The sequence below is a fragment of the Suncus etruscus genome, chromosome 3 (assembly GCF_024139225.1).
Source record: "Suncus etruscus isolate mSunEtr1 chromosome 3, mSunEtr1.pri.cur, whole genome shotgun sequence".
In the NCBI taxonomy this organism is placed as follows: domain Eukaryota; kingdom Metazoa; phylum Chordata; class Mammalia; order Eulipotyphla; family Soricidae; genus Suncus; species Suncus etruscus.
Window position 1 is genome coordinate 20371594 of NC_064850.1, and position 17031 is coordinate 20388624.

At 49.7% G+C, this 17031-nt stretch overlaps 3 protein-coding genes across 3 annotated transcripts in view; 2 read left to right on the top strand and 1 right to left on the bottom strand.

Annotated features, from left to right (window-relative positions):
- LOC126004088 (peroxiredoxin-1) overlaps nucleotides 1–17031 on the bottom strand; it is a 1184503-nt gene that overhangs the window by 703082 nt on the left and 464390 nt on the right. The gene's annotated exons all lie outside the window — the stretch shown is intronic.
- The window catches only part of VASH1 (vasohibin 1), a 967981-nt gene that overhangs the window by 602362 nt on the left and 348588 nt on the right, over nucleotides 1–17031 (top strand). The gene's annotated exons all lie outside the window — the stretch shown is intronic.
- The window catches only part of ESRRB (estrogen related receptor beta), a 106895-nt gene continuing 99988 nt past the window's right edge, over nucleotides 10125–17031 (top strand). Inside the window, exon 1 of the mRNA XM_049770434.1 lies at nucleotides 10125–10415. Within this exon, the coding sequence (XP_049626391.1) occupies nucleotides 10366–10415 (50 nt within the window). The 5' untranslated portion in view covers nucleotides 10125–10365. The remainder of the gene's footprint in view (nucleotides 10416–17031) is intronic.

A 17031-nucleotide genomic window follows, 5' to 3' on the forward strand; every position in this document is an offset into this window, starting at 1 on the left:
GCACAATGGGTAAGGTGGCCAACCCAGGTTCAATTCCTGGCTTCCCATGTGCTCCCCCGAGCCAGCCTGTCAGGAGTGATTTTTGAGCACAGACCCAGAAGTAATCCCTGAGCACCACCTGATGTGCCCCCAAAGGAGATGTACAGAGGGAGAGAAAACAAGAGAATGGGAAGCCAGCTGCCTGGATTTCAGGGGTGCATCAGTTGGACCCTCAGTAAGCCAGATCTCACACATTCCAGGAGGGGGGGCTAGGGAGGGAAGGAAGGAAGGAAGGAAGGAAGGAAGGAAGGAAGGAAGGAAGGAAGGAAGGAAGGAAGGAAGGAAGGAAGGAAGGAAGGAAGGAAGGAAGGAAGGAAGGAAGGAGAGAAAGAAAGAAGAAAGAAAGAAAGAAAGAAAGAAAGAAAGAAAGAAAGAGAGAGAGAGAGAGAGAAAGAAAGAAAGAAAGAAAGAAAGAAAGAAAGAAAGAACGAAAGAAAGAAAGAAAGAAAGAAAGAAAGAAAGAAAGAAAGAAAGAAAGAAAGAAAGAAAGAAAGAAAGAAAGAAAGAAAGAAAGAAAGAAAGAAAGAAAGAAAGAAAGAAAGAAAGAAAGAAAGAAAGAAAGAAAGAAAGAAAGAAAAAGAAAGAAAAAGGTACGGAAGGAGGCTAGCACATCTCCAGACAGCCAATCCCAGCCTCTGATCTTCTGTGCCCTGGGACAGTTGCTGTGCCTTTGCCTCCTCCTTGGGGGAGATGGCGGGGGGGGGGGGTGCATTCTAGAGTCTGTTCCCACCTTCTCCACCCTTTTGTATGTCCTTCACTCTCTGGTCAGCATGTGAAACAAGTCCTCTGTGGCCGGGCACAAACTTCCATCTGTGCCTTTTCCTAAGCGAGAAGACTTGGAGCTGCTCATTGCTCTGCTGGGTTTTGTGCCAGGACCTCAGAGCAGTGTTGATCCTGCGGCTGAGGGGGAGGCTGAGTAGGAGGCCACTGTTTAATGTGCTCTCAGCTCTGACCCCAGATGTCTCTCTGCATCACTGCCCTCCCGGTCTCTGACAGTCTGCTCATTCTAGGGTCATTGCTGACAAGTGTATTACCTGTGTTTATCCATCTTAAATCTTGCACCACGGCTGCCTTTGACTTGCTTTGCTAAAGGCTTTTTGGTTCTTCTGTGGTTTTCCTTCCTGCTTTGTCTGGTCTTTCTTGGAAAGATGAATGTTTCTAAGTCAGGAATCCAGCTAGAGCTTCCTATTTACAATGGTTGGTAAAAAAAAAAATCAAAGTGTCAAGGGGGTTTCAGTCTGCAAAATTGGAGCCCTTAAGTGGCCATGGTCTTGGTCCCTGCATGTAGAATGGCCTGAGTCAGGCCAGAGGGAGCTGCCTTCATTACCCCAATATTTGCTGAGGGGCGCAAGAATTGGCAAGCACTTCTCTCCCAGATGAACACAACGGAAAACTATCCTCTGAATCAGGCAGTATACAAAGGCAGAGCATTTTACAACTTATAAAACACTAACGTTTGGTTTTACCTAAGCATTTGTTTTGCTTTGGTTTGTTTGCTTGTTTATTTTGCTTAATGCATTTGCTCTTTCCCCAGGTCCTGTCAGACTATTTTGGGGCTGGGGGGGGGGGCTATACTCAGTGGCTCTCAGGGATTACTCCTGATTCTGCACAGAAATTACTCCTGGCAGGCTCACGGGACCATATTGGATTCTGGGGATCAAACCAGGCAAACACCTTACCTGCTGTGCTAGTAACTCCAGTCCGGAATCAACAACCCTCATATTCTCAAAAATAACAAAATTGAGGGTCAACCTGAGTTGAAACCTACTGCCAGGGAAATATGCTCACCTTATGTTTCCTTGTTCCCACCAAGTCGCAACACATTACTTGTGTGTGCTTTAGAAAAGGGTTTCTAAAATTCTTCCATGCCTGATCCCTGTTTCACCCAAAAAAAAAATGCAATTGCTGGAAGCACCTGGAGTTCCTATCATGTTCGATTTTCAATTAATTTTTTTGCTTGCTCCACTTTGGAAACCTTTTTGCTGTTGTCATTTTTCACCATTACTCCCAATCCCATTCAATTAGGTAGATCCACAGGTCAAAAAAGTAAATTTTAGGAAGAGTTTCCCTAAAAGTGTCAGGTCTGGGGTGGGAGTGATAGCACAGAAGGTAGGGTGTTTTCTTTGCACACTGCAGACCAGGTTCCATAGCCAACATCCTGTATAGTCCCCCCCAACCCCCATAGGACCACGAGAATTGATTTCTGAGCTCAGAGCCAGGAGTAACCCCTGAGCGATACTGGGTATGGCTGAAAAACAACTACATCAGGTCTTGGGCAGTGAAAGTATTTCAAATGGGTGAGCATATACTTAGTTAGCCTTAGAGCAGCACTGAGTTCAATCCCTGCCACCATATGCCTCCTGAGCATCACTGGATGTCTTATGCATTAGAATGTTTCCCATCTCATGGTTTTTCTAAGATAGTCCTTCTGGAAAATAAAAATATACACGAAAGCATGATCTGCCAGTTTGCAAAGCAAATTGTTTATTTTCTCTGATCTGCGTTCACCATGAGATTTTTGCAGTTAAATTACCATCATACAAAGAGCAATCTTTCTTTCTTTCTTTTTTGGCCTTTTTTTTGGGGTGGGAGGGTTCACACCCGGCGGCACTCAGGGGTTATTCATGGCTCTATGCTCAGAAATTGCTCCTGGGGCTGGGAAGGTGGCGCTAGAGGTAAGGTGTCTACCTTACAAGCGCTAGCATAGGATGGACCGCGGTTCGATCCCCCGGCGTCCCATATGGTCCCCCCAAGCCAGGGGCGATTTCTGAGCGCATGGCCAGGAGTAACCCCTGAGCCACAGGTGTGGCCCAAAAACCAAAAAAAAAAAAAAAAAAGAATTCCTTTAAGGGGCCGGGCGGTGGCGCTCGAGGTAAGGTGCCTGCCTTACCTGCGCTAGCCTAGGAGACGGACCGCGGTTCGATCCCCCGGTGTCCCATATGGTCCCCCAAGCCAGGAGCGACTTCTGAGCGCATAGCCAGGAGTAACCCCTGAGCGTCACCGGGTGTGGCCCAAAAACCAAAAAAAAAAAAAAAAAAAAAAAAAAAAAAAAAAAAGAAATTGCTCCTGGCAGGCTAGAGGGACCATATGGGATGCCAGGATTCGAACCACCATCCTACTGCATCAAGGCAAATGCCTTACCTCCATGATATCTCTCCAGCCCCAAAGAGCAATCTTTTAAAACCAATGATTAAACCTTATAAAGAAACGAAACGTTTGCCCTACTCTTTGAAATCAACTACTTTTATGTTTGAATTGATGCAAAAAGTTGTAAGAAATTGGATGTAAATTCATATGTGCCATAAGAAAGGGCAAATTTCCTTAATGATAAGGGGGGGGGGTGAGAATCCACAATCTACCAAAGAGATATGTTCCATTGTACACACCATTCGGTCTAATAGCACATGTCCAATGCCTCTCAGGTGCCAGACACTACCAAGTCATAACTATCTTTTTATTTGATTTTTATAGGGGATACATCCAGGATTGACGCTTGGTAGCCTGGTGGTATGGTATTGCTTATGAGGGCAGACAATAAGGGTCAAACAAAATGGAGGAACTCATTCTGAGTGGTATAAAACAACTCTGCTCTAGACACTTTAAGTGTTAAGCTACTTTACATCATCATTTGAGCATAAATTATTCCACATTATTTTGCCATTATTAGAGGGTCTCATCATCCTGGGCCCGAGGGTCTAGTATTCAGATGTGGCAATACTTGAGTTTCATCACATCCCACCCACGATATGTGAGGGGCTATATGGTCATGGGATGAGTTCAGGGCCCTCATGTGTGAGGTGTGTACTCTACCATGGACCCCTGTCCCAACCCACATATTTATTTCACCTCTTCCTCTGCTCCCTTCTTTTCTCATTCTTTATACTCCTCCTCTCCTCCAATACCCAGTAACTTGGCAGAGGACAAAGCCATAATGGTCATGATGTGTCCCTGTTCTTCTGGTGATTAGAAGGGAGATCTTTGTTCCTAAGAAGATATGGAGCTCTTGGTTCTGGACCACACACCTGCCTGCTGGTTAAAATGCTGTGTAGGATGGGTTTGTAGGAAGGAAGACTCTTGCCATCAAACAGACCTTGCAAAGGTTAGAGATAAGACAGGGGTTAAGGGGCTGGAGAGATAGCATGGAGGTAAGGCGTTTGCCTTTCATGCAGGAGGTCATCGGTTCGAATCCCAGCGTCCCATATGGTCCCCTGTGCCTGCCAGGAGCAATTTCTGAGCATGAAGCCAGGAGTAACCCCTGAGCACTGCCGGGTGTGACCCAAAAACTACCAAAAAAAAAAAAAAAAAAAAAAAAAAGACAGGGGTTAAGGGACTTGCCTTGTCTGCAGCTGACTGTGGTTCTGTCCTCAGACTACATCTGGTCCCCCCACGACCCACTAGCAGTAATCCCTGAGCACAGAGCCAGGAGTAAGCCCTGAGCACTATTGAGTGTGGCCCCCAAAGGAAAACAAAATCCAAAACAAAGTCACTGGTATAATCCTGGTGGCACTGATAGCTCGCAGCACTATCCCCAATGCTGCAGGACCCAAACAGCATCACGTCCTCACATTGAATTATCTGGCCTTTTTGGACAAGATCCCTGAAAAAGACCCCTGTGTCACTCCCCAAATGAAATAAATAAAGGACAGAGCTTTGACTATCTGGAGTTTTCCCGAGAGACCTGAGAAATTCAGATGATGACACGGTTGCTGGTGCAGCTTTCACCACTCGGGACATCCCCCTCATAGTCCATCTGTGTGTCGTGGCCACAGCACTAATGGGACACGAGCCATCCTGCCCCCATAATGGCCCATTACAGCTTCAGGAAAAGCCATCCTGTTTCTACAGCATTTATCTGTCAGCAGGAGACTATTATGGGAGCACAAACTCACATTGTATTAGCGTTATCAGTTAATTATGATCCTTGGGCCATGGGCCAGCCAATGGCAAGGCTGTGTGCTGACCACCCCTTGGAATATAAGCCTACACCCCCAATTCCAGCATGTGAAACCAGGGGGCCCCAGAGACCTGGGGCTGGGACCTGCTGTCTGGGGGCTTTGTGACACAAGGGTCAGGCTCTTAGTCTAGGCCAAGTCCCCCCGCCAATCACCGCAGACTGAGAGGGGTGCACTTCCTGCCCAGACCTCCTTTTCTTTGGGAGGCAACGGGAGCATCTTGGAGTGGAATTCAGACATATCCACGGAGGTACTTTCACTGCCCTGGTAAGAGTGGATTCAAATCTGAAATATTTTCCAGCCTCTTTCTCCCCCGGGAATATGGCCTGGGAATATAAGCCTGCCAGGGGCAGGGAATAGGGATGGCCTCACCAATGAGTTTCATACTTTTGGACATAGATAATCCGGTAGAGACACTCAGAGTACTGGGGCTTTCAACATTCCTCTGTACTCCTAGGGCCATGCTAAGTCTTCTGGCTCCTGTGAAGTACATGGTTAGGCTTGGAAAGATGAGAAAAAAACTCTTACCTCTGGGTCTTCAGCAGCAGAGAGAAAAGAGGGGGTTCAAGCCCTTGAGGGATGATGTTTGCTATTGTGATACATGCACAGAGATGATGGGGGACCTTGGGAACCTGGGACTTCCTCAAGAGAGGCATCAGGTGAGACTGGATTAAGAATGGAGGTGTTCGGGACCAAACTGGGGGTGCCGCGTCAGGGTCAGTGGCACAGATTATGCCGAAGCAGTGGGAGCACCCCCAGAGATACTGAAGTGGGCAGGAGGGAACTGGTATAAGGGTTGCCAATGGGGGAGGGAAAGGTGGGCAAGCGGCCCTGTTCACCTGTGGTACTTTAGGAACCAGGGAGGCACAAGTTTGGGGGCTAGGAAACAGAGTTGGGACTGGGTGGGGAGGTCCTTTCCCATCTGTCACCTGGCTCTCAGCTCAGGAGGCACAGCTGGCGGGAATGTGCAGCCATCAATCAGTGCCTCTTTCCCACACCCCCAGAAATCACTTGGGGAAGGAGAGGCGCATAGCACCCACCTGGGTTCCATTGCTCTTGATGTGTATGGCCAAGGTGGGGTTCTGTCAGGGCTAACACGCCATAGGAAAGAACGTGACCTCTGAGGAGTAGGGAGAGGGAGAGCGAAGAGGTGCCTCTGTGGAAGTCCCCTGGCTGGGGCTTTCTTGGGCACAGCTGTGTGACCTTGGGCAGGTCACCTCACCACACCAGGAAATGTACCTATTTCCTACTCGTCAAATCTCCCCATGCTTCTTCATGATTCCCAGTCCCTCCTAGCGGGAAAGGCCTGTGAATGCCACAAATATCTATTTAAAGGTGTTTGTTTGTCACAGACCAGAGGGAGATATGCTCCCACACCTGCCACAACTTCTGTCTCCAGCTTTTTGTCCCATTTCCTTTGACTTGCCCATCTTGGGGGGTTGAGGAGTGGGCAGGATTGGGCCCTAGGAAAGAAAAGGGGAACCTTTTTGCTGGGAGAGGATTACAATTAACACCTGCTTGGAATGAAAGTACAGGGCTCACACTATGCTGGGCTCAGAGTCTTGCTTGTGGGAAATCCTAACTGGATACCCAGCACATCAGGGGCTCCTGGAAATAGCCCCAAGAGTGAACCCCCCTCCAGCATGCTACCAGGAATAGCCCATGATCATAATGAAGTGTGGCCCAAACTCCTAAGAAAGAGGGAAAGGAAAGTACAAAATGATACCTGGCTGAATTTCAATCTTTCTTTGGGGGGTGGGGTGGGAAGCAACCCAGCAGTGCTCAGGGCTTATGCCTGGCTCTGCACTCAGAATTCACTCCTGGGGGAACTGGGGGAACCCTATGGAATGCCAGGGATCAAACCTAGGTTGACAGAATGCAAGGCAAGTGCCCTACCTGTTGTCCTATCTGCTCAATTCTGAATTCAGTCTTGAGGAACCCAAGAGTTCTTCTGCCACCCTGCCCCCTCTGGCCCTGCTTTGTTCTCTGGAGATGCCTTTGCCAAGGTCACATGGTGAGTTGCCCAAACCCAATCCCAGCGTCCTTTTCGTGTTCCACACTGCTGCCCCTCCAGCTGAAGGCCAGCAAAGGCACTAGCTTTGGCCAGAAATCCTGCCTTCTGTTTGCATGCTGAGGAGAGAGGGTGGAAGGCTGGTACTAAGAATGGGCTGCCACCAGGAGACACAGGAGCCGCCTTGGCCTGCTGGGCTGGATGAGGGCTGCCTGCATCTTTCTTTTGACAATCTGTGATCACTAGCCAGGGAGGAAGAACCTGGGCATGGGCCTGCTGGTCAGCCAGCTAGTGGGGCCATGGAGAAGGATGGCCTGAAGAGTTCTAGATCCAAGGTCCTCCATCCTGCCATGAAAAAAGACAAGAGCACTATGTGAGGCTAGCCTTGATCTTTAACTAGTAGGGTTGCTTCCTTGGCCCAATGCAAAGTGCCTTGGATTATCTGCTCTGGACTAGAAGGGTGGACCTTTGCAGCTCCCCCAAGCATGCTGTGTCCCCAGTTAAAATAGATTTAATGGCATAAAACCAACTGATCCCCTACAAATAGTCAGTGTCTCTCCTATCTTGCTTAGTTGGCTCAGGCACCCCACCCCAAGCTATTAATAATTTTTCCATGAAGTTAACAATTCATAAATCTCTTTACAGAACAACTGCTATGTACCAGATATAGCCCCTACCCCCATAGAGCTTACAATCTAGCAGTGATCCTCAAACTTTTTAAATAGGGGGCCAGTTCACTGTCCTTCAGACCGTTGGCAGGCCAACTATAATAAAAACAAGAACTATGAACAAATTCCTACGCACACTGCATATGTTTTATTTTGAAGTGAAGAAACAAAATGGAAACAAATACAATATGTGGCTCGTGGGCCTTGGTCTGGGGTGAATGCATTAATCAAAAGTATATAGCAGGGCCAGAGAGACAGCATGGAGGTAAGGTGTTTGCCTTGCATACAGAAGGACGGTGGTTCGAATCCCGGCATCCCATATGGTCCCCTGTGCCTGCCAGGGGCGATTTCTGAGCATAGAGCCAGGAGTAACCCCTGAACACTGCCGGGTACGACAGTAAAACAAAACTATATAGCAAGCGGATATTCTATCTAAAGCAAAGTGAGCAACAAGAGGTTCTGGAAGAGGGGTGTTGAAAGTCGCAGGTGCAAACACTAAGCCTGGACACAGAGGCGACACTGGAGCCCTTTCTTGAGTGGAGGAATAGGGGACCAGGGAAGGAAGGACTGGGACTTTCTCCCAATTGCAGCTGAGATGCTCATGTCAAAGTGCTCCCTCCAGCCCTATGTTTTGAGCATGGACTTCAGAGAACCAGAAAGGAAGCAGGAGGGGGGGGGAGGCGTGTGAAGGTGTATAGAAGCCAGGCCTGAGTAAGGAGGTGTCTGGGCACCCCCACTTTCCATCTGAAATGCCACTGTGATTTAAAAATTTCGGGGACTGAGGGTGGGAGCTTCTGCTGACAGCACAGACATCTTCATCCATCTCTACGAGATGCCGCCTGAGCCCTGTGCCCGGAGAATCCCACGCGCTTACTCTGCTTCGGGCTCAGATGAAAAATCTCAGCTCAGCTCCCCAGCCCTGCACGCACCTCCATTTATCCAAGTCAAGTATCATCTGTGGTCCTCCTGCTGGCTGCCCACTCCCCAGCGCCCCCCAATACTAAGTGGGGGGAGGCCTTCCGAGGGATCCCCCACTCCCTCTGGGGCTATCATTGCTGAGGTGCTTAAAAGCTGCCTGCACTTTCACTTTATACAGACATTCTTTTGATGATCAAATTATGGCTTTCTCCTACCGCTCATTGTCTTCAGTAGCAATAACAGGAGAACAAGGTTGGGAGGGGGGAAATCTTTCCTGGGGCCTCCCTCCCTCCTTTAAATAATTCCATACTTGTCTTCCGCCTCACACTCATTTGAATCACCAAATTGATTATTATCCCCGTGGCTGGCACATCTCAAAAGATGAAGAGCCCCAGGGAAAAGAGAGAGAGAGAGAGAGAGAGAGAGAGAGAGGGAGGGAGAGACAGAGAGAGACAGAGAGAGACAGAGAGAGAGAGACAGAGAGAGAGAGAAAGAGACAGAGACAGAGAGAGAGACAGAGAGAGAAAGAGAGAGACAGAGAGAGAAAGAGAGAGGCAGAGACAGAGAGAAAGAGACAGAGACAGAGAGACAGAGACAGAGAGAGAGAAGGGTTGATATATTGCTGGGTCTGGTAGAGTGCCATCCTAAAAGTCTGGGGTTTGAGGAGACAGGAAGAGTTCCTGAGGATGGGAGGGGACACCAGGTGTCAGGTGGTAGGTAGATAGACCTGTGTCAACTGGTCTGCCTCCAAGTGGAGGTGGCAGGTACCTTGGTGGTTTTTTTTTTTACAGCACCTGTGTTTTCCAAAACAGACAGATAGATACACATTTGCTGGTGCCAGCGCCCTAGCCCTGTGGGAGTGCTTTCTGCAAAGAATTTCAGTTTTCTCCAGCCCTGGGAACATTCTACTGATGCGCCCCAGACACTAAGGGCCAAAAGGGATTTCAGGACCCCCCCCCACCACCGGGGAAAGGGAAAGGGGAGAAAGGAGCCTATTTCCTTTCTGCACCCCCTCCCTGTGCTGACCCCTTTGCACTTTTGGTGCCCTTCTTGGAAGCTGTGAATGTCTAAGGCCGGGGCGGACCTCTTGTCCTTGGTGCGAGGGCAAAGAATTATGACTCATTTTTTTTAATATGCAAACCACCCCCTTCCCAAATGCTTGAAGTGGGGGGTGGGGGAAAGTCCTGGAAGTCTGCCAGGTAAGGTAGAGGGAAAGTGGGGGTGTCTATAAGCTGCAAATCTTTCACCCCACGCCCAGTTCCACCAGGTGGGCAAAATAAAATATATTTTTTCTTCATCTCCAAGGGAAGAAGAGCTCAGGCCTAGTAGGCTCTACACCTGATTCCTCTACTAGATTCCCCCTGGATGTGGTGGACCCCACATTGAAGTCTCTCTGGCTCACCCCACCCCCTCCCCCGCCCCGCCAGAGTCTGTCACTTTAAGTCCAGCCCCTGAGAGATAGCCAATAGGAGCCAAACCATACATCAGTCTCGCCGCCTTAAAGGTACAGTAGGGTGTGCAGGGCTCCAAGTGTCGGGTGCCCGCGGCTTCCCCAGTCCCCGCTGCCCCGCCGTGGGTGCGTGCGTTGAGTGGGTGCGCGGGGCTGGGCGCGCTCGGTTCGGCTCGGCTCGGCTCAGCTCCCGATCGGCCCGGCACCGTCGCTTCCCGGCCCGCCTGTGCCCGGTGCCCTGCCCGCACCTCGCCCGTGCCCTTCACTCGCTCTTCGGGCGCGAGTCCCCGCCGCCTGCCTCCGAGTGGGAATGCTAGAACGGGACTGATGGACGTTTCGGAACTCTGCATCCCGGATCCCCTGGGCTACCACAACCAGTAGGTGCTCCCGCGCCTTTGGGTGTCTGTCTGTCTGTCTGTCTGTCCCGCGAGCTCTGTAATCTTGGAGAGGTTGGGGAAGAAGGGGAAAGGGAAAGGGAAAGGGGGATCGCAGTTCGGGGACATCCTCCAAGGTGGTGGGGGACCCCCCCGGGGCTTTGGGGGAGGATGTGGCTAAGAAGGGGCCAAGGCGCACACTTTTATTTTAGGCTTTCTTCTCCCGCGTCTCTCAACTTCTTCTGCACCCCTTCTCTTTGACCTACCCTGACTTTTTGCAAGGGGGACTTTTGCAGCCGCGCTCCGGCGCATCCATCCACTCTCGGCCCGCAACTGGGACTTTTTTCCATGGCTCGGGGAGGACCAAGTCGGAACAGGTTGCGGGAAGGGCGCGTGGATGATCCTGTGCCAACGGGACAAGAGAGAGAGCGAGCGCGCGCGCGCGTGGCGCGGGCCCCCCTGGACTTTTTACGCACTGTTTACAAAATGGAAATAAAAATGATCCTGGGAAAGGAGCGAAGCTGGGCGCTGTCTGGAGACCCAGGAGACATGTAGACAGACTGACAGACCGCAGGGTTAGTCCAGCAACCCGATAGGGTGCTCCCCAAAAGGTGCGCACTTGGCACCCGGCGCTTGGGGACCTCCGGCTCCGCACCAGGGGTGCGCACCGTGCAGCGCGGCGCTTGGAGACCCGGCAGACTCGTTCTGGGGAATCCGCTTTCTGCCAGGATCTCTGGGGCAGAGACACTCGCAAAGTTGTTCCCGGGTTTTAGACGCACCGAGTCCCACCCACGGAACCGACCCAAGCTATTTCCTTGTGGGAACTAAGGGTGATGGCATCGAATTCCTAAGAATCGCGGGCCCGAGCCGGGGTCCCGCATCACCAAGCGCGCAAATGGAAAAAGTGGCGATAGGCCCCTTTCCCGCCGTCGACCGGCTTGGGACTGCGGGGTCTCGGTCCCCCTCAGGGTCCTTCGCTGCCTCCCACTCAGGTTTTCCTCTCCCAGACCTGCAGGTGCATTTCCCTAGGTCCGGCCCCTATGGTTCTCTACCTCGGCCGCTGAGCGATCTGCGCGCTCCGGGCTGCTTTGCTACCGGAGCGCTGAATGTGGGCAAACAAACGGAGAGGCCTTCTGGCAGGTTTAAAATAAATCAAGAATCAAAATGAAACAACTCTTAAGTTCTCGGGAACCTGCTCCATTCGGAGCGCGTCTAGCTGCTCTGTTTTTCATAAGCAAACTTAATCGCCAAAGTCAGTTCGTCCCAATGTCTTTTGCATTATTTTTTTTTTTTTTTGCCGCATCCTCAAAGACCCTTGAAAATAAATGCTGGGCAAGGTGGGCTTACAGTGGGGAGAAGGGTGCGTGTATTCTTCCCCGCTACATAGAACCCCCCTCCTCCACACCGAAGTTGGGGTCGGGGAGACAGTGCCTGAAAGCCTATGCAACTTTGGAACATGTGGATGTCGGACTTCCAGACGCTCTGACCTTTTTGGTAATAGTTTGAGCCTTTAGACTCAAGCCAGAATTTAGACAGAGCTTAAGGGAGAAAAGATTGTGTTCAGAGACAAGGGCACTTATGCATTAAAATACATTTAGATGTCCAGCGGCATGAAAAGTGAGTGGCTATTTCCCCTTTTAAAAGGTTACCCCAATCCCGCTGTGTCCTCCCGCTGCCAATAATGCGGAGGCTGGAAACAGTGTTTGAGGCTAGGGGGCTTTTCCTTATATAAAGGAAATAACTGGTGTTTGGATTACTTAAACTCTAGTTCCTATTCTTGGATCCAAATAAGTATGTTTCTGATTCAAGTTATAGCCGATCAACATGAACATTAATAGGCGGGAGCCTTTGATTATGAAAGCAATAAAGTGTGGGGGGTGGACTTAGCTCTTTGGGAATTCATAGAGGTGTGGGCAGTGTTGGCTGGAATGGAGGAGGACAGCAAAAAAGAAATGAAGGGGTGGAAGTCCTGGGTGCCTGGGTTTGAAGTGGAAATCATTTCTGAAGGAAGCCTGGCAGGGGCTTGGGTTCCTTACTCTTCCTTGTTTCTTTGCAAAGAACTCCCTCATTCCATGGGGCACGGGAAAAGCAGAAATATATAGACCCGGAAACTCCAGGTCTCTGTGAGATGTCCTTGAAAACCCGGGACCATGCTGGGCGATAGCCCCGTAGACTCCTGTGTGTCCACGTGTGTACCTTCATCTGCTATGTACAGGGGAAGAGAATTTTCAAGGAAGGACTTACAGAGGTCAAGAAGGTGCTGGCGGTGTGTGTAAGGAGCTTGGAGGTGAATGAGGGGGTTTGTGTATCTTTTTGATCTACCCACCACCACCCCCTTCTTCAGGAGTAACCTTAGATAGGCTTTGGAACTAATGAAATAGGACTGACTTTGGCGAGGTAGTAAGGATAGGGGGATAAAGCCATCATAGCATAGATGTATGTTTCTGGGGAACAAGGAGAACCTGGTGAGTCCATTACTTGTATGCAGTTGCTACCTACCCAGAGCTGATGTTCCTAGACCTGAGAAAATCCAAGGGCATGTAACCCACTGGAGAGTGAGAAAGGGTTCCCCAGCCTTCTCACCTGCTAACATACAGGAGCCTTTTTGTGGTGCTTTGGTGTTCCCACTTTCTCAGGTGACAAAAGCATGTACACACACACCCAAGAAATGCACACACATCCCCTCATGCACAGCCCTTGCCCCCGTCCTGCACCTTCCTACCTTTCTGCCCTTCATTTTCATTTTCCTGTAGCCAATCCTGTAGGTGACTCCATTACCATTTCTAATCAATATTTTATGTACATACATAATCAGTTGGAGTGGGAACCAGCGTGCTGGCCGGCGGGTGTCTGTGTACAAAGGTCTCCCTGGCCAGCCTAGCCGGAGACCCTTGGCCTTAAAATCTCAGGGTGGGGTGGGGGTGGATTGTGGCCTCTGCCATCTCATGCCCACTTTGGCTGATGTTAAAGAAACAAAGAACAAAGTGTCCTAGAGGTAAGATATGTGGGTTCACACGCGGGGAAAATGCCACATGGTAATTCAGAATCACTGGCCCAGAGAAAAACAAAGGGGGAAATTAATTTTTAATGGTATGTTTGAAACTTAATCAGTGAGGAGAGGGGTCTTGATTTTCCCGGGGAGAGTTACTCTGGGGGAGGCTAGGTTTCTGTGCTCCCCACCCTTCTGGAGGTATGGATTTCTGGGGGAGGGTCCAGAGTGGCAAGGGGCTGGGCTTGTTCAGCCCCCTCTGTGTGATCCAGGAGGAAACTCAGAGGTCAGCCTGGAGTGCCCCAGAGCCCAGAAAGGGCCTTTCCAGCTCAGTGGCATTCTGATAACTGGAAATTTCCTCTGGAAGCTTATTTTCTTCCCTCAACTCTCTGTTTTAGAAACATTCCTCTATTTGACCAGTAATTAGCACCGATGTATGTCTTTTCTTGAAAAGTCATACGTGGAGGAGCGCTGTGACACCCCCCTCCCCAAACAGGAACCTTTTCATGCTATTGACTTGGAGGAATCAATAAATATTCCATTTAGTCCAAGAGAGACGGGAGGCACAGAGGGGACTTTCGGGGAAAGGCTGCAAAGGAGAAACTGCCGGATAGAACATGTTCATGGCATAGCTCTGCTGCCTCCAGGATGGCCCTGTGTCAAACTCGGGGTCCTAAGAACTCTGTCCTGCAGCTCGGATCTTGCCCAGGGGACTGATGCCGCATTTTTTTTTTTTTTTAAAGAAAGATCATCTAAACTCACCAGAGTCGGCTGCCTACTGAATCTTCTACACAATGCCTTGCTTCTGTGGGATGTCAAGGAGTGTCTTTGAGCTGACCCATGGGAAAAAAGAAGTTGGAGTGTGTGGGGAGACGCATAATAGAAGAGGGTCCATCGGAGCTAGACCGTGGTGTTAATTAACTACACAGCATTTTGGAGCAAATTCTGGAATTGAGTCTCTGGGTAGATAGGCAGGTAGCGTCTAACACTAAAACAGTCTTCTGGGTGTTATAAGTGACTTCCTCAACGTGAGGAACTTTCTTGAAGGGGAAGGGACCAATATTTAGACCATAATCTACTCTCAAAAGGAAGTGCAATCTACACACTGAATTCCAACCCCAACCCTAACCCCTAAAAGTGTCTTCTCCCACCTATGGGAGACCTTGCACCCTGCCATCTTCCTCTCCAAGGCTTCTTTCTGCTTGGTCAGATCAGCCTGAAATTGTTCAAAACTCCTGCTTGTCTGCTAAGGCTTCTGTCTTCCTGGCTGCTCACTCAGGACTGTCAACCCCCCCACCCCCTGCTCCCCACAATTCCGGGACCTAGCTCCGTTTGCTTTTGCACCCTCTGATACATTCTGCAGTGACTGTGGTTTTAGAGGGTGTGAAGCCCCAAGAAGAGGGCGCAAGGGGCTGAACCCTCCCATCCCAACGAGTGTGAAAGATGCCACTTGGAGAGGGGTTCAACCTAACCAATCAAAGTCCACATCTAACTGTTTTTGCCCTTGAGCTCCATTGCTGAATTCTGGTGATAAATCAGGGATTTTTTTTTTTTTTTTTTTTAGCAATGCTGTGATTCTGTTCGGGGGATCCTCTCATTCATTCCTTGGGAGAGGGCCGGTGCATGAGGTGGGATGGCCTGGGGCCCTTTTACACAAGCTGCCCCTGGACTGGACTGGCGTGGAGGATCCCAAAGGGAGAGCATGTTTATAATTGCAAATGTAATTAGCAGCCCAGCTCTGGGGGACAGGGAAGCTCCAATTCTCTCACATCAGTGACCTCTGTGATGACCAGCAGATTAACCCTCCCCTACCAGCCTGCCCCTGCCTCTGGTGAGGCCCCTGACCTTTCACTGCTAATGGCAGCTCAGTCCTAGGCAGTGGGGTGAAGGCCCTCAGAGGGGCCATCAGCGCAGTGACCAGGTCCTGTGAGGCTTTTCTTTCTCCGGGGCCAGTGTCTCTTGTTTCTCCGACAGTGGGACCCTGTGACACAAGTCTTCTGGGAACTTTTTCCCTCCCTTCCCTTGCCATGGGGAAGATTCTGGATGCATGCTCACCTGTGGGTTTAGGGGTGTCATCGGAGAAAGCTTAGGGGCTGTTTCAGTGGTCAGCTCAGCCTGTAGGAGCTCAGCTCATATTCTTTGGGCTGGACACACTTGGGATGTCCCACCTTATTTTTAGGGGAGCACGGCACTGTGTGTTTTGGGGAGCAGAGATGACCTTTGCAGAATCGGCCAAAGATACCAAACATCCAGGCTTGGAAACATGGTGCTCCACCATCACTGCCACTGTCCTGCCCCCACTGAACTTGAGTGGACCCGTTCAAGAGCACTTTGTGTCCTGATCAGGATTAGAACAGAAAGGATGTCCCAGCACCTTGACCTCTAAAGCCAGGATTTAAGGAAGCATCTGGCCCTTTCATGTTTCTATTAGAAAGCAGCTCCTGGACTCCTGGTCCTCAAATGTGACATTCATTCCTCAAAGCTGTGGCAAGGTGACGTCCTCTTATGTGTATGGGGGCTTGCGATGGATACAGAGTTAGAGGTTCAGTTCCTGCTGCCTCCTATAACCCCTTGGACAAAGGGCTGACTATGACCATCTTCCCATAGGGGCCCAGTATTGAGTACTTTTAGGGTGAAGGCTTAGAAGATTTTTTTTTCTGAAGAGACTCTCTTTATAGCTTTGGCCTAGATAGTGCTGAATTGACCCAGGAGAGGGATGAAGGCCTACCCTGCCCTTCTTTGGGGTAACAGATGGCCACACTCAGTGGAACCTTCAGCAGTTTTGGTCCAGGTCTCCTGCTCTGTCCCTGGGTATAACCACTGACACTAGAGTTTAAAGAGAGAGGTATTTAATAAAGGCAATTATTTGTGTTATCAATCCAGAGGACATAGAATATGGAATCTACTGTGGTGAAAACATCTGATATATGTATTGATTTCAGAAGTTGAATTAAAGACCCAGTGTTTTCCTGAGGGTTGAAGATAAAAAATTTTAAACCTCTATTTTGCCTTTTATTTATTTTTTATTTCTACACTTTACTATCAAAGAAGGCCACCACCCTCCTTTTCTTTCCTCTGTTCCTTCTTTATCCCTGCCAGATTCCATTCAATATAATCATTCCATTTTCCCGGGATTGAGCCCTTTCTGGCAACGCTTTTGTAGATAATGTTATTTTCTTCTTCAATGTCATTTCAGCCAAAGGTCAAAAGGCAGTTAAAACTTAAACAAACTCCGCAAGATTTTGTTTTTATTATCTGGCTTCAATTGTGATCAATGTTCATTTAAAACTATATTAGGGCCTGGGGCTGGAGAGATGGCATGGAGGTAAGGCGTTTGCCTTGCATGCAGAAGGACGGTGGTTCGAGCCCCTGCATCCCATATGGTTCGCCGAGCCTGCCAGGAGCAATTTCTGAGCATAGAGTCAGGAGTAACCCCTGAGTGCTGCTGGGTGTGACCCCCCCAAAAAAACTATATTAGGGTCCTCTCCTATAGGTTACAGCAGCCTGCCTGACCGTCTGTGTTGACTGAAACACCACAATGAAAATCCTTGGCCCCGGCGTGCCCACTCAAAGGGTAGCTTTCCTGTCTAGCGTACTGACCTCCAGAAATCTCAGTGTTAAGGCTCAGGT